At 58.1% G+C, this 24,349-nt stretch overlaps 2 protein-coding genes across 14 annotated transcripts in view; one reads left to right on the forward strand and one right to left on the reverse strand.

Moving 5' to 3' along the window:
* Window positions 1–745: 745 nt before the first annotated feature.
* On the reverse strand, window positions 746–12,744 carry ZNF574 (zinc finger protein 574). 8 transcript variants are annotated; one of them, XM_027037663.2, is made up of 2 exons: window positions 12,521–12,744; window positions 746–5,149 (listed from the first exon to the last, which is right to left on the reverse strand). In XM_027037663.2, exons 1-2 carry the CDS (start codon window positions 12,660–12,662, stop codon window positions 2,439–2,441), a joined length of 2,853 nt encoding a protein of 950 aa, XP_026893464.2. In that variant the 5' UTR covers window positions 12,663–12,744; the 3' UTR covers window positions 746–2,438. The 8 variants fall into 8 exon arrangements, with proteins under 8 accessions (XP_026893464.2, XP_026893470.2, XP_026893465.2 ...); XM_027037669.2 differs by lacking the exon at window positions 12,521–12,744 and adding an exon at window positions 7,729–8,022; XM_027037664.2 differs by lacking the exon at window positions 12,521–12,744 and adding an exon at window positions 7,569–7,722.
* Window positions 8,217–24,349, forward strand: part of GRIK5 (glutamate ionotropic receptor kainate type subunit 5) — a 57,966-nt gene continuing 41,833 nt past the window's right edge. Inside the window, exons 1-8 of one of the 6 annotated variants that reach the window (XM_053210728.1) lie at window positions 8,217–8,553; window positions 15,754–15,882; window positions 16,188–16,352; window positions 18,626–18,723; window positions 18,820–18,985; window positions 20,962–21,140; window positions 22,615–22,668; window positions 22,771–22,932. In XM_053210728.1, the coding sequence (XP_053066703.1) occupies window positions 15,804–15,882; window positions 16,188–16,352; window positions 18,626–18,723; window positions 18,820–18,985; window positions 20,962–21,140; window positions 22,615–22,668; window positions 22,771–22,932 (903 nt within the window). In that variant the 5' untranslated portion in view covers window positions 8,217–8,553; window positions 15,754–15,803. Of the gene's footprint in view, window positions 8,554–8,583; window positions 9,324–11,236; window positions 12,282–15,753; window positions 15,883–16,187; window positions 16,353–18,625; window positions 18,724–18,819; window positions 18,986–20,961; window positions 21,141–22,614; window positions 22,669–22,770; window positions 22,933–24,349 lie in introns of those variants that run through there. The other 5 variants (XM_053210725.1, XM_027037655.2, XM_027037656.2 and 2 more) reach the window with 5 other exon arrangements.

Raw genomic sequence — 24,349 nt, forward strand, 5'->3', positions numbered from 1 at the left:
GAGAGAGAGAGAGAGAGAGAGAGAGAGAGAGCAAGAGCAGGGGAGGGGCAGAGAGAGAGGGAGACATAGAATCCAAAGCAGGCTCCGGGCTCTGAGCTGTCAGCACAGAGCTCAACGCAGGGCTCGGACCCACAAATCGAGAGATCATGACCCGAGCTAAAGTCAGAAGCTTAACCGAATGAGCCACCCAGACGTCCCATGCCACCCTTTTTAAGACAGTAGTTCAACTGAGGACCATCGAGTTTCAGCAGAGTGACGGTGAACAATGAGTCTTGTTTTCATTAGAAGCTCTGAAAAAGAACCACAATTGAGGAAGGGTGATCATCCCACAGTCACAGAGCCATTCTTCTCTGCTGAATCTTGGAGTCAACCAGCACTCTCCGGGTCCGCCCCCACCCCCACCCTGTCCCTTTTGATTTAACCTTATCTTTATCTGGTTTGGCAAGGATAAATCCTCCAATTGTTCTAAGCACTTATTCGATATGACTTTCAGGATGTTGCAGCTCTTCTTGAGGAGGCAGTTGGAGAATGAACCTTTACGTGGGGATTAAAGGGGATCTAGCATGCTGGGCTAAGATGGCTTGAGTCCTTTCTGCAGGGTATGAGGTCACTCAAAGATGGTGCCCACGGGCAACACGCTCTGAAACAACTACTTAACACATAATTGCTCTTCATTAGGAGCTGTCTGGTTGTCAAACAGGTTGAACTTTTATTTATTTTTCCTTTTTAATGTTTATTTTTGAGAGAGACAGCGTGAGCAGAGGAGGAAAAGAGAGAGAGGGAGACACAGAATCCGAAGCAGGCTCCAGGCTCTGAGCCGTCAGCACACAGCCTGACGTGGGGCTCGAACCCAGGAGCCACGAGATCATGACCTGAGCCGAAGCCGGACGCTCAACTGACTGAGCCACCTTCAGGGGTCCCTGAACTTTTTTCAATAAAATGGGGCTTATGTAGTAAAATCTCTATTACTGGTTAGGAGATTTGGCTTCTAGCTCTGGTCTACCACCTATGTGGTCTTGATAAGTCTTCCCTCTCTCAATCCCTCGTTTTCACCTGAACATAAGGCAAAACCAGTGTAGGTCTCTGAGCCCAGTGCCCAGAGGCGACGGGCTGTTGAAGGGGTGTTCAGAGTAACAGGGTCTGAGTGGACAGCTCTCAGGTCTCCCTCTTCCTGGTTTCCATACAAACGGTTTCCCTTCACCTCTCATTTATTAGGGTCCCAAATAAGAATTTTCTCCAACACAAAGACTGGAATGACTTTGGCGGGGCTTATTTTTCTTGGGCTGCGGCTCAAGCAAAGCAACTGGACATTCCCACCAGTCACCATCATCCTTCTCGACCACCCTCTCCTAAGTAAAAGGCATTAGACTGTGGAGAAAAGCAGAAGGGTGATAAAACCAGATGAAACTAGGCTTAAATTCAAGCTCTATCCTATGTGGGTTGGATGACCCTGGGTAAATCACCTCACTGCTTCTGACTTCAGACTCCTTCCCTGCAAAATGTTCCCCTCACAAGAGGAGTATAATTATGATAAACATGTAAGTACTAGAAGCAAACTAGACGTTCAAATACCAGCCAGTCACTCCAACCACCCCTCTCCCCACGTCTACTAGTTAAGACAGAAACCCATTCTAGGTAGCTGTCAAGGCAGCTCCCCTTATGAGGCTGTCCACCCCCAGAATCGGAGTTCTCCAACTCCACAGCTGGGTCTGGTCCCAGGAGCCACCTTCTTCTGCCCTGGAGATCATACCTTTCGGACCTGCATTTGCCCTCAGGGATCCAGTGAGACAACCAGATGGCTTTGAGGGAGATGGCTCACATCAGGCCAAGAATGGGGGTGCAGAAGGGGCAAAAACAAATCTGAAGACTTTTCCCAATGTTCCTGCCACCAATTGAAACAGCTTCAGGCTTTTCTATGGGGCTGTGGGGACCTCTAGTGGCAAGACAGCTACGCTTCTTCCCCTGGAGCACCAGGGTGATATCCCAGCTCCCTGAGCCACACCCTTGGACTCCACGTCCTCTTTCCACTCAGCAAATGTCCACTGAGTTCCTACCACTTGCCAGGCCCTGTTCCAGGTGCTGAGAACACAGCCATAAAAGCTCAGACCCAAGAACCTGGGCTCGTGGCTACCAAATCCCACCCCACACAGCTGGGCCAGACAGAAACACATAAACGTCCAACTCAGTCTTTATTGACTGTTCCATCTTGGGACCACCAGTGCTAAAAGGTGGAAGGTGGGGGGGGGGGGGGCACCTTTACGCACATCAAGGACCCCAGAGCAACCCCCTCACAAGAGAGAATAAATCCAGTTACAGAACTTACACGGCTGTTGGGAGAGATGGAGAGAGGGGCACGGTATCTACAGATTTGAGGGGATGCTGGAGGAGGTTCTTCAGCAACGGGACATGGCGGTGCTGAAGGGGGAGAAGGAACGGGGTCAGCCGCTGATCTGGACCCCCTCGGCCTCAGCCAGAGGGTAGATCTCGATAGCCTCCACCAGGGGCAGCGCCTCTGCCGCAGTCTCCATGACGGCCAGCCCCACGGCAGCCTCCGCCTCTGCCAGCTGCTGGCGCACGGCGGCCTGATGCTGCTGCTGGTGGGTCTTGCGGTGTTTCCACAGGTTGGAGAAGGAGCGGTAGCTCTTGCCACAGTCTGGGCACGAGTAGGGCCGCTCACCCGTGTGAATGCGGCGATGCTCTGCCAAGCGCATGGAGATGGCGAAGGCCTTGCCACACACCTCGCAGGCAAAGGGCCGCTCGCCTGTGTGCAGGCGCCGGTGGTCCTTCAGGTGGGTGCTCTGGCGGAAGGCCTTGCCGCAGTCCGGACACGGGTACGGCCGCTCGCCCGTGTGGATGCGCCGGTGTACCTGCAACGACGTCTCTGTACTGAACAGCTTCTTACACTCGCTACACTCCAGGCCCCGGCGTCGGGCCGGGGCCGCGGGGGCCGCGGGGGCCGCACCCCCCAAGGCGGTCGGGGCGGCCACAGGCGTGCGAGCGGCCCGAGGGGCCCGAGGGGCAGGGGGCTCCTTAGCCAGGACCTCTCCGGGCCCGGCAGCCGCGTGCGCCGCCTCGTGCGCCTGCAACCGGGCAGCCGAGCCCACTTTCTTGCCGCAGGTGCCGCACTCGAAGCGCCGCGGGGCCTGTGCGGCAGCAGCCGCGCAGCGGTGCTCGCGGAGCCGCAGCGAGGAAGGGAAGGCGGCCCCGCAGGATGGGCAGCGGTGGGGCTGGCGCCCAGCGTGGGCCACGAGCTGGTGCACCTCTAGCAGCCGGCGCAGCAAGAAGGAGCGGGGGCACTCGCGACACTTGTAGGGGTACTCGCCCGTGTGGTGGTAGCGGTGCATGAGCAGGCGGTAGGGGCGGTGGAAACGCACCCCGCACTCCTGGCAGCGGTAGGGAAAGTGCTGGGCGTGCACCAGGCGATGCTGCCTCAGGGTGGAGCTCTGCGTGAAAGCCTTGCCACAGTCCCCGCACCGGTAGGGCCGCTCCCCCGTGTGCGTGAGCCGGTGGCGTGCCAGGTTGGCGGGCGAGTTGAAGGGCTTGGAGCAGTCCGGGCAGGGGAAGGGCCGCTCGCCCGTGTGCGTGCGCAGGTGGTTACGCACGTGAGACTTCTTCTTGAACATCTTGCCGCAGATGCCACACTTGTGTCGCCGCTCCAGCCGGTGCACGAAACGCTGGTGCCGGGTCAGCTGCAACGCCTTGCCAAATTCGCGGCTGCACAGGAGGCAGCGGTAGGTGCCTGGGGCGGCGGGCCCTCCTGGGCTCTCTTCGGTCACAGGGGGCTCCGGAGCATCTGCGTCTCCCGTCTCTGCTGCGGCTGGCTCAGGGAAACCAATGACAGGCTCCTCTGGTGGGACTGGTGTTGTGGGCAGAGGGACACCCCCCGCCCCGTGCGTACGCCGATGATACAGGAACTTGGTGAGGTTGACAAACGTCTTTCCACACGGACACGAATGCAGAGGATTCGGGGTGTGGGCTCGCCGGTGGGCCAGGAGGAGGGCCTCGGTGCCAAAGGCCAGGCCGCAGTCCACGCACAGGAAGTGAGACTCGCTGCTGTGGTCTCCAAGGTGCTGGTCCAGACTGGAAGGGCTGGGGAACACACGACTGCACAGAGGGCACTTAAAGACGCCCTCCCGGTGACTCCGCAGGTGCTGCTGTAGCTGGTGAGGGGAGAGAAAGAGCTGGTCACAGGCGGAGCAAAAGAGCTCCTGGGCAGCAGTCCCGCCCGGCTCTCCGCTGTTGTTCCTGCGGGCCTTGCGCCCCCGGCGATCACGCCCAATGGCTTCACCGTTGCGCAGCTCGTAACTGTGGTCAGAGGACGGCAGGGGATCAGGCTGAGACGCGGGCACCTCTGCAGGGGACGGAGTCAGGGTGTCCTGCTGCAAGGCAGGCTCCTCGGCCTCCGGGGCAGGAGCAGGGAAGTGGGTGGCCTGGTGTTCCAGGAAGTCGGCCGGAAGCTGGAAGAGCTGGGAGCACTCAGAGCATTTGTAGAGGAGCAGCTCCACCTCAGTCACCACCTCAGCGGTGGTGGCAGCAGCAGAAGGGACAGCGGCCCCCTCCCCACCCTCTTCTGCCTTGCGGTATGAGTGCTCCACAGCCACGCGGGCCTGGCCCACAGGGGGCCCCAGGACAACCGGGGACCCCAGGACAACCGGGGCCGGAGGCTTGGTGGGAGTGCCCCGGAGGTGCGTCTGCCGGTGGTTCAGCCAGAGCTCCTGGCTGGCGAAGAGAGCCTTGCAATCCACACACTCGTAGTGGATGGTACTAGAGCTCAGGGCAGGTGCCTTGGGTGGTGGCTCAGTTGGCACTGCCTCCTGGGGAGCCATCATCTTCAGGTGCAGCTCCTGGTGCTCCAGGAGCTGGCTGGGCGACATCAGCAGCTGCCCGCACTCTAGGCACTGGTACTGGCTCTCCTGCACCAGGGTCTGATAGAGGCCCGTGCCGGAAGCTGCCTCTGCGGCTACAGTGACTCCAGGGTCAGCCACGCCCACCAGCTCAAAGTGCTGCTGAGGCACATGGGAGTTCTGGTGCATGAGCACCTCCTCCAGGGATCCATACAGCTGGTTGCACTCAGAGCAGACATAGCGGTGCTCAATGTACAGGACCGTCTCCTCCGACTCCTCAGTCATGGTGGCAGTGAGGCCCTGGGCTGTGAAAAGAGGGAGGTGGAGACAAAGCACAGCTAAACTAGCGTTTCTTCAGTCCTTCCCAGGGACGATTCCTTCCCTTCATCACCCACCGAAACCTTAGATGTACTTTACCCTCGGACTTGTCTCCGTTTTCCACTCCCACCCCCCACCTAACAATCCTTCCTCTCCTGCACACACAAGACCAAGCGCAACACCTCCCAGCGGTCCCTTCCCAGAATCTACCCTTCTCACCTCTGAACCAACACGCATCAAACTCCACCCACCAGATCCTTATAACCTGTCCAACCCCTCACCTCCCGTGCCTCACAGCTGGCCCACAGCCACGCACATCACACAGGAGCCCGTGTCTTCTCCACTCAAACCTCCTTCCACTGACTTCCTCTTCTTACCAACTCGCTACCCCATTCCCGCTCCCAGGTGCCCGGGAGCGTCCTCACAGGCCCTGACCGCTGCCACTTCTCCCAGCCTCACTCCCCCTTTGTTCCCTCCCCCAGGTTCCTGACTTCTGTTTACACCCAGAGGACTGCCACAGGGGCCGGCCACTTTCAGGGCCTTCACAGGGTACAGTCCCTCTCCTTTACCCCCAACATCTAGTATACACGGTCTCTCCCTCTGGTGCCCAGACTCCTCAAACTCTCCCTTCCCTCAATCAACTTGTCTCATGTTGGCCTAACCCATCACATTTTACGCTTTTTCCCCCTTCACCACTCCCCATGATACCCAGATCCCCGACTTCAAATTTCTCTCTATATACCAAAGCCCTCTCCTACAACCCAACCCCCTATCCAGATTACCCAGCCCCATTTCAAAAACACCTAACCCTTTCTTCACACCTGGATTCTACTCACCACCCTAATTCAAGACACACTTCACCGTAATTACCTCTTCTTTATGCTGAGACCTCACCTACAATCCTTATGTCCTCTCCGGTACCCAGATCCCCTCTTCACATTGACCTAAATGCCTCATCTTCATACACAACCACCCCAACCACTATGGGGATACCCACACCCCTCTTCATGGCAACTTCAGCTCCTCTTCTTTACAAAATGACCCACCCTAACCCATCTCAGGGATGCCCACATACCACCTTCACATCAACTTAAACCCTTCCTTACAAACCCACGCCAGGGACACCCAGACCCCCTTTCGCATTATTAACCTAGTATTTTCTTATTTGCAAAAAAGACCCCACCCTCCCTCCCTAACCCATCTAGGGACGCCCAGATCCCCTCTTCATATCAATCTAAGCCCCTCTTCTTTGCAAAAAGGCCAAACCCCACCCTAACCCACTCTGGCGATAATCAGACCCCCTCTTCATTAACAACTTAGTTTCTCTGCTTTGCAGAAAGATCCCAGCAGAAAGATCTTTGCAGAAAGATAACCCAATCCAGGAATATCCAGACTACCCCTCACAGACCCTTAAAACTTTCACGCATACTTTTCCTACTACCCAAAACCCCTTTAGAAATACTCAGACCCTATCATACTATTATGACGAATCCCTCCAGCCCCCAACCCAGAGGATAGCCAAACCCCTCTTCCTTACACCCAGAACCCTCTCACCAGCTTATTACCCTGGGGATACCCAGACCCCCAACTTCTTGTCAACCTAACATCTCATTCTCATTCCAGAGATACCAAGACCCTCCCCCATCCAGCACACCGATACCCAATTCCTACTCTTCATCTGACCGAATTCCCTACTTTTCAAAACATTACTTCCACCCAACCTACCCTGGGGACACCCACCCTTTTTACATAACATAACCCTATGCACAGAGACTCCTCTCAGCCCATTCCAGTGGTATCCACCCCCCTTTGGTTTAACTCCTTTTCACGTTAACGTAACCCCATTCTCCACACTCGGACCTCGCCCTCAACTCTACATCTCCCCTCCAAGGATGTCCATTTGCTACCATCTTTTCACACCAAATCCTGTCACTGGTCTGATTCCTTACAAGCATAACTAGGTTTTCTCTTTATGTTAACTTCATTACCTCTTTCCTCACGCCCTACCCCCCTCCCCGGACACCCAGGCCGCCTCTAACCTTCCACCCCACCCCCCTCCGGTCCTAGACGGCCCACGGCCAGACCGTGGCCCCGATGAGCTTTGGAGCCTCTCCTAGAGGCAGCCCAAACGCCTCCCTTCCCACCCAGGCCCCTCCCAGCCCCTCGCCCGAGCCTCGCCCCTCCTCACTGGGACCGTCACACGACTCTAGCCCCCTTCACCACCCCCGCCCCCGGCCCGGCCCCCGCCCCGCAGCCCGCGCGCCCGGCCGGCCGTTGGTGCCGCTCCGCCCTCCCCGCCCGGCGCGCGTCCCCTCCGGCCCTCAGTGCGCAGGCGGGGTGGCACGGGGAGGCCAGGAGGGGGGAGGGGGAGCCAGGCCGGCTTTCCGCGCGCCCGCCCGCACTCACCCGCCTCCGCCGTCTCGCACGCCCCGGGCCCAGGCCCGGGCCGCAGCTCCCCTCGCGCGGCCACCCTAGCGCTGCGCCCTCTCTAGCTCCCGCCGTAGCCTCTCGTCTGCTCCGCAGCCTCGCTCTCGCCCCCAATCGCCCTCAGCAACGCCCCGCCTACCTTCCTGCTCGGCCGCTCCGCGAACGGCCGAACGCGCCCAATCAGCGCCTGACTGGCTCCTGCCGTTCGACCAATCGACGCTCACGTCTCTGAGCTTTGGGCCAATAGTATGGATCGTCGGGATCCTTCTCAGTGCCCAACCAATCCTCTAGCGATGTTCCCTCACCGGCCAGCCCCGGGGTTGATAGTGCCCGCCCCCTTAAGGCCCCTGGAGGATGCGCCTCCTCCAGGTCCTCGTCGACTCCGCCTGACGCCTGAAGAAGGGAGGGCCGCGCGGTGACGTCAGGCGGCGGAGCGAGACTGCGGGCGCCATCTTGGGGGCGCCGTGCTGGAGTCGGGTCGGGGTCGAGTAGGGAAGTCGGAAAAATTGAGGCACACGACACCCAGAGGGTGGGGGCGGAGGAACTGTGGCCCTGGAACCGCGGCGGAGCGAACGGAGAAAGTGAAGCATCATCAGTCAGCGCGAAATGGGGAGGGGAAACTGCAGCAGCGAGCACATGGAGTAAAAAGGGAAACTGAGGCTCCAGACTCGCTTCATTAAAAAGAGGAACGGAAGCAACAAGAAGGAAGGGGAGAGAAGCCGGCGGACTCTTGAGGAAGGGGGGGAAGGGAAATGTCAAAGGAGAAGCGAGGAGCGAGGGAATCTGAGGGAACAAGGAAAACCTGAAGGAGAGGGGAGGAAATGGGGAAAAACGAAAAGCAAAGAGAGTTTCATTTAAGAAACGGGGAGTGTGGGCGGGGTGGGGGGAGAAAACCTGAAGGACGACTAGGATGAAAACCTGCAGAAAGTGACCCTGTAGGAGACGGACTCTGCTTCCTTCCAAGGTGCCTTCGTTCTGCGCTGACCCAGGGGTTCTGGCCATCACTACTCTCCCCCTTTGGCCCTCAGGGCATTGGCCTCACACTGTTACGTTCCAGAGCTACCCTCTGAACCAACCCAAGGACAGGAGCTTCAAGAGATTCTCTGTACTAACTGCTTCCCCCCCCCCCACCCCATTTCTCAGAGGAGTAAACTAAGTCTCGAGGAGTTGGTCATTACCTTCCTGAAGCTAAAAGCTACTGAGGGACTCCCAAGCACTGAGTAGGACCTAGGTGTGACTTCTCAGCCATCACCTTTGTGGTGTCCTTCAGTTGATTTCTAACTGGCTGTCCTAACTTTCCACTAAATTGAAATCCCTAACACCAAGCCAATATAATTATACCAAGCTGTCTGGATTGAAATCCTGACCCTGCCATTTCCAGCTGTTGTCTTGGACAAGCTAAATCCCCTGTGCCTCCGTTTCCTCATCTGTGAAATGAAGGCCCTAACCCCTGCCTCATGGTTGTGGGGCACAGAGTAAAAGCTGTGTGGGAATTGTTTTCATTAGGACCTCAAGAAGCCCAGAGAAGTTAAGTAGCTTGCCTGTCCTTTGGAGGAGACAGAGCCAGGGTTCCAACCCAGGAGTTGACTCCTGGTCTATGCTCTTGGTCCCCCCCCCCCCCCCCCAGGCTCTACTGCCTGGCAGGTGGATGTCCTGTCCTGCGGGGCATGTTGAATGGATGAATGCAAGAAGCAGAAGAAAGAAGTTGGTGGGAATGTGTGAGCTCCAAAGCTGGTAATCTGCGTTTGCCATCAGGGTGAAATCCCCTGGGGTGGGAGCCAGAGAACCTGGAAGTTAGACTCAGGCTTTGATAGGCCCCGTGCACCTGGGAAGGTTCTCACTCCTGCCAAAGCCCCCTTTTCTGCCTGAAAATGCAAGGGTCCAGCTTGGCGTGTCAGGCCCCTTTCTGCTCAGACCTTCTGCTTGGACTTTCCAGTTTATCTGGGTTGACTAGGATCTTTCTCTTCTGATGATACATGAGTAGGCTGAGCCCTGGGTCAGTCTTTGTGCAGGTGGTGGCATGGGACTAGATTTCTGGGGTAGGTTTATTTTACAGAGGATAGGCATTCTTTTTGGGGGGGGGGCCTGCATAAACAAAGGCCTATAGGCTGGCATGAGTCTGGGCTTTCAGGCTTAGCTGGAGCTGAGGGTGGGTGTTGGGGGACCATGGGTGTTGCCCACGTAGGGTGAGGAAGTGTATGCAAAGTTGGTGGTCCTTCAGGATGCTGTATATGTGTCAGACGTATGTCAGGGATGCTCCATATGAGATGAGGGCTTCCTATGCTCAGCTGGTGTAAGGGTTGCCATGTGCTGTGTGTGTGTGTGTGTGTGTGTGTGTGTGTGTGTGTGTGTGAGAAAGGCATATGGTCACGTGTGCTGGGGGGCTGCACGTGAGTGTGTCAGTGTCTCCTCCCCATCACGAGCATTGGGGGTGGTGGTGAGTCACGGGCTCAGCCTTCAGCGCCAACTGTCATGTTCCTTCCCCCCAAATTTCACCCCCCCACCCAGCCGTGCACCACCCACCCCCACTCCGAGATCTGTGTCACTGCTTCTGTCTTCCATCCCCCTGTCCTGCTCAGCTCCCTCTGAGATGCTGCAGTGGGCTCCCTGGAAGGGAGTCTCCCACTTCTGGCTCTGCCCTCCAGTTCCTTGCCCTTTCCCACTGCCTCTCTGCTCAAGTGGTAGCTAGAGAAGGAAGGCCTCTTCGCCCCACCCGCTCATGTCTTGGGTGCATCACGTCTCTATGCATTATAGAGAATTCCCATACTTGCCGCCCCATCCCTTCTCCTCCATGGGGCTATTTCTACTTCTGGGGGCTTCTCCCTTGTCTCCAGGAGTTGGCTGCTCCCGCCTTAGGGGACCTCTTGTGTCCACACGTCCTTGTGTTTACGGGTTCCTGGTATCTGTGTCCACCTATCCCCATTCCCCATTTCTGTGACCTTCTCCCACTTTGCTTGGCCCGCCTCCCTGTCTCTATGATATGCATTCTTGTTTCCATTTCTGCGGGCCTCTCCTCCTGTCCGTGGCCTTCTCCTGTCCCCGTGGACCACTCCCTATGTCCAGGGAGTGCTTTCTGTTCTCATGGGCCTCTCTCCGTCTTCCTGGGGGACTCTCTCTCTGTCCACCAGCTGCCCTCCTCTCTGAGGTCCGTCGCTGTCTCTGGTCTGCTCCCATGCCTCCATAGGCTTTTCTCTTTTTTATCTGGGCTTTTCCCCTGTTCTTGTCCTTGTGGGGTTTGTGGGCCTTGGCCCACCTCTGTGAGTTTTGATGGCTGTCTTGCTTTTCCTCTGCATTTTTCTTCATCTCTGTAGCCCTCTCCCCCCAGCTCCATGGCCTTCTCCTCAGGTCTCCCGGCCTCTCATCTCCGTGGGCTCCTGGGCAGGGCGGTGGCATGGTGGTGGAGGGGGTGGCCCGGGGGTGGGCCCTCCAGCCAATGCAGCGCCTTCCCCTCATCAGCATTCTCCTCGCAGGCCCCCCAGCCCCGACCAATACGGTCTCCCCCTCCCCCCCACTCCCTTCCCTCCTCTTTCTCCGCCTGCTGCCCTCCCTTCCTCCTGCCCGCCCTCCTCCCTGCCTCCCTCCCTCCCTCCCTCCCTCCCTCCCTCATCTCTCTCCCCCCCGCCCCGCGCTCCAGGACCCAGCGCGGGCGGCGGGCGGGCGGGCAGGCAGGCAGGCAGGCGGCGGCCTCGGAGGGGAGAAGGAGAGGTGGCGGCGGCGGCGGCGGCGGAGGTGGTGGTGGTGGTGGTAGTGTTGGCGGCAGTGGCGGTGGCAGCAGTGGCGGTGGCGGCGGTGGCCGGCAGCAGGGAGGCAGGCCCAGCTGGGGACCCAGAGCCGGCGGCTGCGCCTCACAGGGGACCAGGAGTCCGTGGCCAGGCCCTCCCACTGAGGCCCTGCACCGGGCACCCCCGGGACACCCCACCCTCCTCTGCCTTCCTCTTCCACCTGCTCCTCTCCATCCTTCCCTCCCTCCTCCTCTCCCTCCTCCCCATCTCTCCACCTCGCCGCCTGCCCCCTTCTCGGCTCTCCGGGTCTCCCAACACCCCGTCCTCCCCAGCCCCTCCACCCCTCGGCTTCTCTCCGCCCCTAGCATGCTTTTCCCGTGGGGGCTGAGGGCTTGAGGACTCCAGGCCCTTGCCTCATCCAGGGCAGGGCCAAGGCTCCAGGGGGGAGGGGGGAAGGGGTGGCCCCCTCCCCCCAATCAAGCCCTCCCCTCCCCCACTCCTCCTGATGGCCGGCTTCCTTGTCTCCAGCCAGTCCTCGCCCCCTGTGGCCCCCCCAGGCCGGCCCGGCTAGGGGAGGGGGCGGGGCCCTTTCCTGGGCCGGCTTCCCCCTCCCCCGGCTTTGCCTGTGCCCCCCTCCCTTCCGTTTTCACCTTCCTCTCCTCCTTTCCTCCCTCCTTCCCCTCCATTTGCTCCTTCTCCCTCTCCTCTCTCCCCTTCTCTCCTCCATTTTCTCCTTTCCCCTTCCTCCCTTCCCTGGCCCGCCCTCTCCTCTTCCACCTGTCCTTCCTCCCCGCTCCGGGGAGCCCCCGTTTTGGATTAGTTGGGGGCCACTGCCGGAGGCGGGGGAGGGGGCCCCGTGGACTGCCCTCTCCCCCCCGCCCCCGGCCACACCACCACCCAGCGCCAGAGCATCTCCCCGTTGTCTTTCTCGGGCCTCGAGGGAGCCCAGCCCTCCGTCCCACCAGGATCCGTGAGTGTCTGCAGGGCGGGGGTTGGGCTCGGGCCAGCCTGGGTCCTGGAAGGCTGGGCTCACGACCGTCTGGTGGGGCCCCCACCTCCCCCTGCCCCCCTCCACGAGCAGGGGCCTGCCCTGTGCCTCCCCCGTCTCCCAACCTCTGTTCACCTCAGCCTCTCTTCACCTTTCTTCTGGGTGCACAGCTCAGCCTTGTCCCCAGCCCCTGGGGTCCTGAGGGGCTGCCTGGCTCTTACTTGCGGGCTCACTCCTTCTCTGGGACTCCTGGCCAGTCTCCGCCCCTGCTTTCTCCAGCCGCGGTCCCACGGCGACCGGTGACCGGCTCTGTTCTCCCTCTGTTTCCGCCTCTCTTCTTTTCTCATCCTTTCTGCCTGCCATCCCTGTCCCATCCGCTGTCCGTCTCCTGGAAATGTCTTTCCTTTTTTTTCCATCTCCATTTCATGTGTCTCTCAGGCCTCTCTCTGACTCTGTCCAACTTCTCTCTCCTTTGCTGTTAGCCTAACTCTTTCTTGTTGTGTCTCTGTTGATTTTCTCTCTCTCTCTCTCTCTCTCTCTCCCTTTTTCAGAACTCCCCTGCATCTCATCTGGCTCTTTTGGAAGCACCCACAGGTTTGGCCCTCTATCCACTTGTCTCCATCCACGCTTTGCTCTGCCTGTGCCCCTGCTCCCCTGTCCTCTGCCCCTGCACTTGGAGCCTGTCTTCCTGTTCACTTTTCTGCTTTCCTCCCCCAGATCCACTCTGGGTCCGGCTCCTTTCTCCTCAGCCACAGCCACTCTGTGGTCTACTTTGTCTTTTCCTTGGTGGTCTCACTCACCCCCCATCCTCTCCTCACTTCTACATCCTGGCCTGGCCTTTTTGTACTCATCTCTCCCCATGCCTCGGGGCTTGTGGGCTCTGGGATTAACCACCTCCTCAAGACACCCTGGTGGGTGCATCTCTGTGTGGACTGGCCCCCTTATGTGGGCACTCACCCTGTCCCTGCCTGTGCCCCTCGCTCTTCCTCCCTGCCTCCAGTTCCCTCCCTGGCCCTCACTGCCCCTTCTAGTGTGTGTCTGCCCCACTCGCCCCTCCCTCTTCTCTAGATCTGCTGTGTGGCTCCTGCATACATTTTCTCCGGCTCTCTTTCCAACTAGCTCTCTTCCTTTGCAGAGTTTTGCGGATTTTTCCCCTTCCTGCAGTCTTTGCACCTGTTGTGTTCTTGTGTTTTTGCCCTCTCCCTCACCCCACTTGTCTCACCGATTTGCCTTCTCACCTTGGTGATGTCTTGCCTTCCTGTCTGTCTGCCTCCCCTGGCAGGGCCCCTCACTCGGCTCCTTCTGCCTGGTTGGCTGCTATGCTTCCACCTTTATTTGGCTTTGCCTAAGTGTCTGGGCCTGTGGGGCTCAGGCCTGCCCGATTCCCTGCCTCTGCTACCTCGCGCTCTCTGTCTTGTCTCCGTTTCCTTTGGTGTCTCAGTTCTAGGCGACCTGTGTGGGTCCTTCTCTCTCATTTAGCCCCAGGTACCTCTTTTCGGTCTGTCTTTCTATCTGGGCCTTCCTGTATGTCTTTGTCCATGTGCTGTCCCAGACCCTGGCCCTACACTCTGTGTTTCTGCTCCCACCCATGTCTGCCACCTGTGGGACCCTGCCCTCTGGTCCCTGTCTCTCCCTCCATCTTCCCTGTCCTCTAGTCTCTGTTCCCTGGTTTGTCCCCAGAAGCCCCTGATGTCTCGGGATGACCCCCCTTCAACTCTTGCCTCTCTCCAAGCCCCGCTCTCCACAATCCTCCCCCTGAGAGTTCTTCCTGGTCCCCCAACTTCCCTTGCTCCTCCACCCTTGAAGTCTTCACTGTAGATCCGGATTACCATCTGCAGCCCCCAGCCTGTCCATGATGCCCTCCCACCCCTCAGCCTGCCTTTGCCAGAGGCCCTGAGAGAGGGAGCTGCTCAAGGTCATGTGGGAGTCAGGGGCAGAGCAGAGACTGTTGGGTCTCCTGTTGCCATGGCCTAGGTTTTCCTGGCCAGAAGGATGGTCCAAAATCTTGCACTGTGCCTCTACCCTCCCCTGGCAGGTTTCATTCTGCTGTCTCACTACCTTAAGCCCTCCATCCATGGGGATCAGGTGGGGTGCAACGAGACCCCTAGGCTCACCTCACAGCACTCTGGGCCTCACAGTAATGCTCTCTCCTGGAAGCCCAACGCCCCTTCTCTTGGGGCACGGCTCTCGGCCAGGAGAAGCCGTGCATCCAGCCAAACTCATCCCTGCCTGGGGGTTGCCCCATAGAAGGCTGGGGTACCTGGAGGACTCTAACTCACTGGGGTTGGAGCCGTTCTGGGAAGCAAAGATGCATTGTCTCCCCCTAATCCTCAGCTCCCTTGAGCAGGGTGGGGGGCTGTAGTCTGGCACCTGCTTTGGCAGACAGCAGACTCCCTGCCTTACTCTTCCCTTCCAGCTCTCTCTGGTGGCATCTCAAGTGGGCTTGTGTCCTCTCTCCGTTCTCTGTATTTCCTGTTCTATTCTGTGTCTCTCTTATGCTTTGATTTCCCTCTCTGCTGCCTGCCCTATGCTCCTCTGCCCACCCTGACCTTCCTCCGTCTCCATGGCTCCCTGCCTTCCTGCCTCATCCTTCCTCCTTGCTCCTAGTCCTGTCCTTCCCTACCCAGAAACTCCTTTGTCCTCTTCATCTCTGTTCCCCCTGTCTTCTTATCTTCTTGTTCCCTTGTATTTTTGTCTCTTTTTTCTCTTTCTCCTTTCCTGGGTGTCTTTGTATTTTCTTTCTCTAAGCCTCTCTTCCTATTTCTGTCTCCGTTTCTGTTTTCTCTTTCTTTTTTTCTTTTTTTCTTTTTTTCTTTTCTTTTTTAGCTCCTTAGCTGCCTTGGGTCCATCCATCTGTCTCCGTCTGTGTGTCTCCACATGTGTCTCTGTCTCTCTCCATCATTCCCTCTCTCCTCAAGTTTCCTTAACTCCCGGATACTCTCCCCTCCAGACCCCGGATGTCCAGGCCACTCTCCCCACGGGATTGTGGGAACCAGGGACGTCAGGAAAGTGGCAAGTGAGGCCTGGGATGGGGTTGCCTAGCAACCACCGCATCCTCTCCAGCCAGTTTCTGTTGCCTAGTAACCACTGCCTGCCCAGAGACAGGGGCGGGACTGGGTGGGGGGGTGGCACTTCCTGGTTTCCCACTGGGGTGGGGATGGTCCCTGGAATTTGCTCTTACTTGAGATCCCTCCCATTTTGGTAGCTGTGAATGTCCTCTAGCCATGCCTGTCCCACTCAGTGCCGTGAGCTCCTCCCCGGTAGTGCTCCTCAGAGCCTGAGCTTCCTTCGTATCAATGCCTCTGGTGTTGTCAGCTTCTGACAAGGGCAGGGCCTTTCAGCACTCACTCACAATGACCCGGGGTCTCCGGTCACCACCCCATCTAGCAGTCCTCCAGAGGGCTCTGAGGCCCCCACCTCAGCAATCTCCCCATGGGTGGGGGGCTCCCTGCAGGTGGCGAGTGGGGGCCGCGGCAGCTGCGTCCCCATGAGGAGGGGAGGAAGATGCCGGCTGAGCTGCTGCTGCTGCTGATTGTTGCCTTCGCCAGCCCCAGCTGCCAGGTGCTCTCATCACTGCGCATGGGTGAGGCCCTACAGCCCCTGCCCCGCCTCTGCAGAGACCCTCCCAAGCCTGCCCATCCCTCAGGACCCGGGAATCTGGGCTTCAGGTCTCAGCTTTCCTCAGCAACAGGGAACAGCAGCCCCCAGCGCCTTCTCCCCCCGCCCGGACCCAGCAGTCCAGTTCTCCAGCTGTGTCCAACCTTAGATTCAGGAGTCTAGACCCATATCAGCATCCCCACCCCTACCTTAGAGCCCAGGAGTCCAGGACCCCAGCCTCTCCTTTCTCAGGACCCAGGAGTCTGGTCCCCAACCCCCGTGTCCCCTCAGCTGCAATCCTGGACGACCAGACAGTGTGTGGCCGCGGCGAACGTCTGGCCCTGGCTCTGGCCCGGGAGCAGATCAACGGGATCATCGAAGTCCCAGCCAAGGCCCGGGTGGAAGTAGACATCTTTGAGCTTCAGCGGGACAGCCAGTACGAGACCACGGACACCAGTGAGCAGGGCCACAGGGGGCGTGGGGTGAGGCAGGGCAGGCTGGTAGCCCTCGGTCTGTCCCTCAGCTCCTGGCCTCCTCAGCTTGCTTGCTTTGTCTCTTTCTAGCTCCACCTGCCCCTTCCTTCATGTCTGCTCTGCTTTTTCCTTTCCAGAGATGGTGCTGCCGAGCATGGGGAGGTAGGGAGGGTGCCAGCCCCGGTCCTGCCTTGTAAGAGCTGAGAGCCTCATTTGAAAGATAAACTCATGGCTGGCTGGGGACACAGTGCCCAGAGCTGAGTAATGAGGGGCCTGGACAGTGAGGCCAGGGAGCCTCAGGGGCAGGAACAGTGAAGGCATTCTGGAGAAGGCTAAACCAAAGTTCTGAGGTCTGAAAGGCAAGCAGGATATAGAAAAAGTGGCATTGCTCAAAGTATGCCCTGTAGAACAGCAGCCACATAGTAGGGGTGTATAAGTATTTGTCGGATACTGACAGACTGAGCAAATGTTAATGGGTATCTCTTGAACAAATGTGTTGGGGTCGTATACCTCAGGAGATGCTGTCTTCAATGTGTTTTAGATTGGTTTTCTTTCTTACAGGCCTCATCAGAGCCTTTGTTATATTCACGTGTGTTTCATATTAGCGAGAGGGAGAATGGGGTACAGTGTTTCTTGTACTTTTCTGACTGGCGCAGCACAGAACACAAACTGGGAGAAGCTGGGATGGAGGGTGAGGAGGTAAATGGTGTTCCAGGCATATGCTATAGTCTGGAGCTGGAGCAGAGGAGGGGGATATATGGAGCCAAAGAACAGGGTGTGGGGTTGAACCTGTCCTGGCTACCTGGACTCAGGACATGCTTGGTGAGATCATGAGAGACTTTGGGGCTGAAGTGTGACAGCAGTGGGAGGTGAGGCTGGGCAGAATGGCGGGCCAGTTCAAAGAGGCGACAGTGGCAGGCTAAAAGATGTCACCTTCACCTGTAGGCAGAAGGGAGCCACCAGTGGGTTTAGGTCAGGGAGCGGGCTTCTGGAAGGTGAATCTGGAGGCTAGATTTGGGTGATCATGCCTGAGTTGGCATGCCTGAGTTGAGAGCCCTAAAAAGTAGGGCAGGGGAGAGAAGGGGAAAGATATGAGAAAATTTGAGGACAAAAGAGACAGGACTTGGTGACTAATTTGTCTATTCAGAGAAGGATTAAAGGCAAGGATTGTTTCTAGATATTTGGTCTGCACAAACGGGGCCTTCAGTAATGTGGAAGGCACAGAAGAATCAAGTTTAGAGGAAGGTAAGGCATTTAGTTAGGATGCTTTTAGTTGGATGTGGCAGAAACCCACTCAGTCTGCCTTAAGGGAAAAAGAGAATTTATCAGCTTATAATACGAAAAGGCCTAAGGACTAATTTCAGGCATGGCTAAATCCAGGTACTCAAATGATGTCCCAGGACTATTTCAGGCATGGTTAGATCCAGGCACTCATATCATGTCCCAGGAAGCTCTCTGTCTTCATCCGTGGGTCCTGTTTTCCTCTAAGTTAGGTTCATTTTCAGGAATACCCTCCCTAACTGGTGGCAAGACGGCCCCAGTAGCTCAAAGCTTACATCTTACCTGTTTAGCAAACTACGTAATAATTGTAGCAGAAACCTGGGGAAGGCTCTTGATGGCCTGCTTTGAGCCCGTCCCCATCTCTGAACCAATCACTGTGGCCAGGACAGTGTGGTTCTGTGATCCTGGCTTGGGTGCCAGCCAGTCCTGGGAAACATATGGTTCCCTGAGGAGAAGTTAGGGTTTGCCCTGAGAATGGGCACCGGGCAGGCAGAAAAAACAGCTTCTGCCTCCCAGTCTTTGAGACGCGTGCAAGTTCAAGGGGAAAAAAGAAAAAAAAAAAAAAACAACACAAAAGAAAGAGGAGCAAATGAAAGCCACAGGAGAGCGGTGTTTGGGATGTGGGGTGGAGAGGGGCCCTCGCTGTGGTTGTGGGGTGGAGGGGCTGTGAGGCGTTGTTGGAAAGGAGGAGTGAGACAGAGGCTGAGGAGCCGGGCGTTAGCTTTGCAGCCAGGAGGTCCCTGGTTTTTCCTCTTTGTTCTTTCTTTGTTTCTCTCATGGTCTAACCCATCCCTCTTGCCATTTCTCCCCATTTGTCTCTGTCTTGTCCACTGCAGTGGGTGGGACCGGGGATTGGTCCTCTGGGTCTGGGGCGGCCAAGGGGGATCGGGCAGCTCCAAGGATCGGATGTGCTCCCGGGCCAGGTGGGGACAGAGAGGAAGGTCCCTGACTGCGGTCTCTTCCCACCCCTCGCAGTGTGTCAGATCCTGCCCAAGGGGGTCGTGTCCGTCCTGGGGCCCTCGTCCAGCCCTGCGTCTGCTTCCACCGTGAGCCATATCTGTGGAGAGAAGGAGGTGAGCAGAGTGTGGGACAGGGCAGGGGTGGGTCCCTGGGAGGCGAGGCTGGGGAGGAGGCCGCAGGATAGAAGCAAAGCCTCCTTCTTTGTCCAGATCCCCCACATCAAGGTGGGTCCCGAGGAGACACCCCGCCTGCAGTACCTGCGCTTCGCGTCCGTCAGCCTGTACCCCAGTAACGAGGACGTCAGCCTGGCCGTCTCCCGAATCCTCAAGTCCTTCAACTACCCCTCGGCCAGCCTCATCTGCGCCAAGGCCGAGTGTGAGGGAGAACTGGGTGTCTTGTTTTTATTCCCCCAAACTCCCCTGCCCAAGAGATCTGGTCTCCCGCACGGCACAGGCTCCCCTGGTCCCCACCATCCTTCCCCGTCAGGAACCCAGACCCCCCCACCTCCCCCGAGAGACCATTTAGTCAGCAGATAGTAACTAGCACCTATGTGCCAGGCCCCTGCGAGGCCCTGGCGGTTCCGCACTAGGTGTGGTCCCGGATTGGACTCCAGGGTCCGTGGGGGATGCTGTGGCCGAGCGGTTGTAATGCAGAGTGATCCATACTCTGTCAGCGGGCAGGCGGGGTGCCGTCGGAGCACGTAGAAGGGAATCCTACCCGGGTCTGAAAGTTCAGATCCCGTGTCCCCGAGAAAGGGGCCTCTAAGCTGGACCTGAAGGTTGGGGAGGAGTTGGGGTCAGGAAGAGGGGAGGGTGTGGCAGGGCGGGGGCCGAGGGCCCAGGGAACGTGGCCGCTTTGAGAGGCTCAAGGATGCTTCCAGGGAGCCCGGTGTCCAGTGTGGGAACAGGGGAGCAGCGCGTGCAGGAAGCATGACCACGCAGGGCCCTGCACCTCTGCCCGAAGATGATGGCGGTGGTGCAAGGTTCCCACGCAGGGCGGGGCAGGGGACAGGCCGGGTGTGTGTTGCAGGAAGAGCACTGGCTGCAGCAGAGAGAACTGACCGGAGAATGCCACGAGCTATGGCCGGGAGGCCAGAGACGGGCAGAGAGAAGGGGCACTGGTTAGGTATCTGGTGGTGGTGGCAGGCCGGAGAGGCCAGGATGGGTTTGAGGAGCCACGAGGGAAGAGAGAGGGCGCCGTCGCTGTGGTGACTGGGTTCCGCCTGAGGAGGAGGAGGAGGAGGACAGAACGGTCAGGTGGAGGTGCAGTTGGGGTCGAGGCGTCTCGGAGACCATCAAGTGGAGATGTCCAGAAGGCCGGTGGGTTTGTGGGTGGGGTGCACAGCTGGAAAAAGAGAGAGGGCCGTGCTCAGTAACTTCCAGGAGAAACTCGTCTTTCAAAAGGTATTTACTGAACACCTGCCACGGCCCAGACCTTGTTCTGGGTCCTGGGGCTAGAGCGGTGCGTGTGCGAGCCAGGCCAGAACCCCTGTCCTTGTCAGGCCTGCTGTCTTGTGGGAGAAGCTAGGAAGTAGTAAGTCCTCCCATTCGAGATGGGATGGTGATCGCCTCCTCGAGGTGGTGATGTTTGGGTAAGAGATCTGAAGGTGGAGAGGGAGGGAGCCGCATGGAGGTCCAGGGAGAAGAGGGAACAGCTAGTGTAAAGGCCACAGGGCAGGAGCGTGGCCGTGGCGTGTGCGAGACAGGTCAAGGGGATGGCGAGGGGTGGGTGGGTGGAGTGGGGCCCGGGGGCTGTGAGGATGCGGGCCTCCACTCTCAATGGGCCAGAGCTGTTAGAGGGTTTGGGACAGAGGAGGCACACATCTGCTCTACGCGCTTGTGGCTGCTGTGACGGGGACGGACGTGGGGACAAGTGTGGCTGTCATAACAGGTGAGGGAAGGCAGTGGCTTAAGCCAGGGTGGTGGCGGTGGTGCGGCACGTGGGGTCTGCTGCACTCTGCAGATAGAGCCTGGGTGGGTTGGGTACAGCTGGGAGAGAGAAAGAGAGGGAGAGGGGGAGAGAGGGAGAGGGAGGGAGGAGGCCGGGCTGCTGTCCGGGTTTGGGCCTGAGTGGCTGGCAGGCAGGTGGTGGCTTGGGTGAGAGGAGTGGAAATGTGGCTTGTGTGAGTGAAGTTTGAGATCCCCGTCACACGTCCCAGCGGCGGAAAGGTGGCAGGGGACAGGTGTGTGGAGGTCGAGCACAGGGTCCACGGGCCCAGTATCCCAAGAGAGCCAACCACGCTCTGGTCAGTACAGCCCTCGTTCCCTCCTGGGCTCCCCTACACTGGAGGAGGAGGAAGTCACCCTGGGACACTTACAGGGACCCTAACCCGGGCCCTCCTGCTCCCCCAGGCCTCTTGCGGTTGGAGGAGCTAGTGCGTGGCTTCCTCATCTCCAAGGAGACGCTGTCAGTGAGGATGCTGGATGACAGCCGGGACCCCACGCCGCTGCTCAAGGAGATCCGCGATGACAAGGTGTCCACCATCATCATTGATGCCAATGCGTCCATCTCCCACCTCATCCTCCGTAAAGTGAGTCCTCCAGTCTCTGTCTCTCTACAGGGTCGGGGCAGAAGCATTGGGTGACAGAGCAAGTCGCCCAATGCCCACGGGCCTCAGGGGTCACACGGTAGAGACCCGCTTCCTACGAGCGGATGATAATCGTGAGGTTTGTCTCAGCTTGGCCACTTCGCGGTCGCACCGGTGGTCGGGCCTTGGACAGTCGCCTCCCCTCTCTGTGCTCAGTTGCTGCCTCGGTGGGTTGCCATGAGGGGTAGTGAGTGAATGGTGGGGAAGCATTTGGGACAGACAGGTCCTGGCCCAGAATAGATGCTGGTGCGGGGAGCTCCCTGTCATCTGCACTGAGTGCCCGTCCTGCCGCGTGGAGGCACTTGCACGGACTCTTTAATTTGGCTCCCACCCAGGCTGCGGGGCAGGCGTGATGACCATTTTGTGGATTAAGAAGCTGGAGTTAAACAGGCTGGCTCAAGGGCGCCCGGGAGGGGGTAGCACTGGGGCCTGCCACACACCCTCCAGCAGTGACCCACATTCATTAATCATTCATTGCTTCCCTGGTCTTAATTCGTCCTCGTAATCTAATCTGTATTATTTATTTTTCTCCAGTTTTCTTTTTTCTTTTTTTTTAAATTAAAACCATATGTCACTACTGATTGTAGTGTACAGGAAGAAGCGTGGACAGAATCCATAGGGCCCTTGAGGCAAGAAGTTTTAGAGAAAAGGTTTCGTGTTCGGAAGGCAGGCAGGCCTGGGCTGGGGTCCCGCGAGCTGAGCCGAGGGACCCGTGGTCACTCTCCTCTCGTGGAATGGGCTGTGAGCCTCACGATAACAGCTCCTGCCACTCGGCCGATGCTGGCTGGTGCCATGTAATGTTCTAATGACCGTAGCGGGGACAGGCTCGGACACCGTGGCAGGAGAGGCCTTCTAGTTTTGTTTGCCTCAAGGACTGTGAAGAAAGGGGCTCCAAACAGGCATTTTGAGATTCCAGTCGGTTGCCTTTCGCTGCGAAGTGCTTGTAAAGATGGCGGGGGGGGGGGGGGGGGGTATCTGGCCTGTGACCAAGCTGGGCCCCACATAGTAGCAGCCCCAACTTGGCTTTGGGGCAGCACGGGGAGAAGCTTAAAGTTGAGGTTACCCTCCCAGCCTGTCCTGTTTCTAAGGCGTCCCTTTGCCTGTCTGTCTCCAGAAGGCAGTCTTGTAAGTGCCCTCCAGGGGGATGCGGGCATCTGGGGGTGCCATTCTCTCCAATAAGGCCTTCCTTCCACCCAGGTCACCTGTCCACTGGTGCAGCATCAGGGAGCAGGGTCTCCCTCTGCCCCCGCGCAGCTCCTTCTCCCTGTCTCCGTCTCTGGGTGTCTGTTACTGTGTTTCCCATGGGTGTCTTCACTAGGCCTGTCTCTAAATCTCTCTTCCTCTCTTGGCGTCTCCTTGCTTCTGCCTGTGGGCCTCCGCCCCTCCTGTCGCCTCTGTGCCGCCCCATGTCCTCCAGGCTTCAGAGCTGGGAATGACCTCAGCGTTTTACAAATACATCCTCACCACCATGGTGCGTACCCCAACGCGGCCCCTCCGGCCCCCACCCCCCTCCCAGGGTGTCTGCCCCATGTGGGGCCTGGCCCCTGGCCTCACCCCTTCTTCTTGGCCCCAGGACTTCCCCATCCTGCACCTGGACGGGATCGTGGAGGACACCTCCAACATCCTGGGCTTCTCCATGTTTAACACCTCACATCCCTTCTACCCCGAGTTTGTGCGCAGCCTCAACATGTCCTGGAGGGAGAACTGTGAAGCCAGCACCTATCCAGGTCCCGCGGTGAGCACTTCTTCTGTACTTTGGTGAGATGGTGCCAGAACCCTCCAGCGCCCCCACTCGCTTTCCAAGTACATACTGTGAGGCCTCACATTGTGGCCCCAAGATAAGTCTGATCTGTTTCCTCCTCTGTACCTCCCAGGCTGCCCCAGCCACACTGGCCTCCTCCAGGTGCCTCTATGGCCCTAGCACACGCCCACCCCAGGGCCTTTGCACTTGCTTCTCCCACTGCTTCATATGTGCTTCCCCAGAGAACTAGCGACTCACTCCCTCATTGCCAAGTCATTGCTCAAACACTCCCTCAGTTATAAGACCTTCCTTGGTCGCCACCATAAAAACCAGAAACTGCCTGCTAATCAGCTCCCTTCCGTACTGTATTTTTCTGCACAGTACCTGTCCTTGCATATCTAATGCTCTATGTTTTGCTTAGGTACAGATACGGATATCTAGACCGTAAGTTCCATGAGTGTAGGGTTTTCTTTCTGTTTTCTTCACCTTTGTATCACCAGCACCTAAATCAGCCTGGCCCAGGGTAGGTGTCCAATAATATATGTTGAATAAACGCAAACATACAAAAGGTACACACTTAGGTGTATTTGTTCACAGACGTTTAGTCCTGTGCCAAGATACCAAGGTACTCCTACCGCATAGAAACGCACATGGACACTGAGCCATGCAGTCAGGCGGTGCAGACATAACGTGGGTAGAGGTACATTTGTGTGTGCCCCTGCAGCTGTCTACACAACACAGATATTCAGACCTTCACACCAACCCAGCGAAGACACTCCCGCAAACACACACACACACACACACACAGATGCCCCATGTCCTCAGTCACAGCTCGGTGCCCAATTTGTATCAAGCGTTCACTGTGTGCCGGGCAGTTTTGAACTCTGACATGTATTACCTTCTTTGGTACCCACGTTAGCCTGTGGAGGCAGAGATGACAACCATCCCCATCTTACACGGGAGGACACTGAGGTTCCGAGCAGGGTGGGGACTTGGGCCTCCCGTAGGAAATAGGAGAGCCGGGTCTCCAGCTCAGAGCCGCCTGCTTCCCAGGCGCAGGCTCACAGCCCTTATGCTCGCCTGCCTCCTAGATGCCACGCCCACCCTGGCACTTTGCGTGTAGATAAACAGGCACTTTCGTCCAGCCCCCACACACGTGCGCCCAGCCATAATCAGGCTGTGGCCCTCTTCCCACACCCTGCATCCTGCATCAGCCATGCTGATGCGGATTCCCGGGCACACCCTGAGGCCCACCAGCATCCCCCTGTGGAGGTGACGCGGCTGGCCATCCAGCCCGTCCCCAAACAGACGCAGGGCTGCATGATTCAGGAGGAGCTATTCCCACAAGGCTACGGGCAGCATGCACGTTTTTCCCGCTGCCACCTGACTCCCTGAGAAAGACACTCAGAGG

The sequence above is a fragment of the Acinonyx jubatus genome, chromosome E2 (genome assembly GCF_027475565.1).
Source record: "Acinonyx jubatus isolate Ajub_Pintada_27869175 chromosome E2, VMU_Ajub_asm_v1.0, whole genome shotgun sequence".
Taxonomy (NCBI): domain Eukaryota; kingdom Metazoa; phylum Chordata; class Mammalia; order Carnivora; family Felidae; genus Acinonyx; species Acinonyx jubatus.

What these genes read in the sequence shown, in the direction of transcription:
- ZNF574 (XM_027037663.2), bottom strand. Translation starts at nt 12,662, where the DNA reads ATGGCAGGCAGAAAGGATGAGAAAAGAAGAGAGGCGGAAACAGAGGGA. An exon ending in GAGAAGGAGTGAGCCCGCAA is followed by an intron (nt 5,150 to 12,520) that starts GTAAGAGCCAGG and finishes CTCTTTTCACAG; the next exon opens with CCCAGGGCCTCACTGCCACC.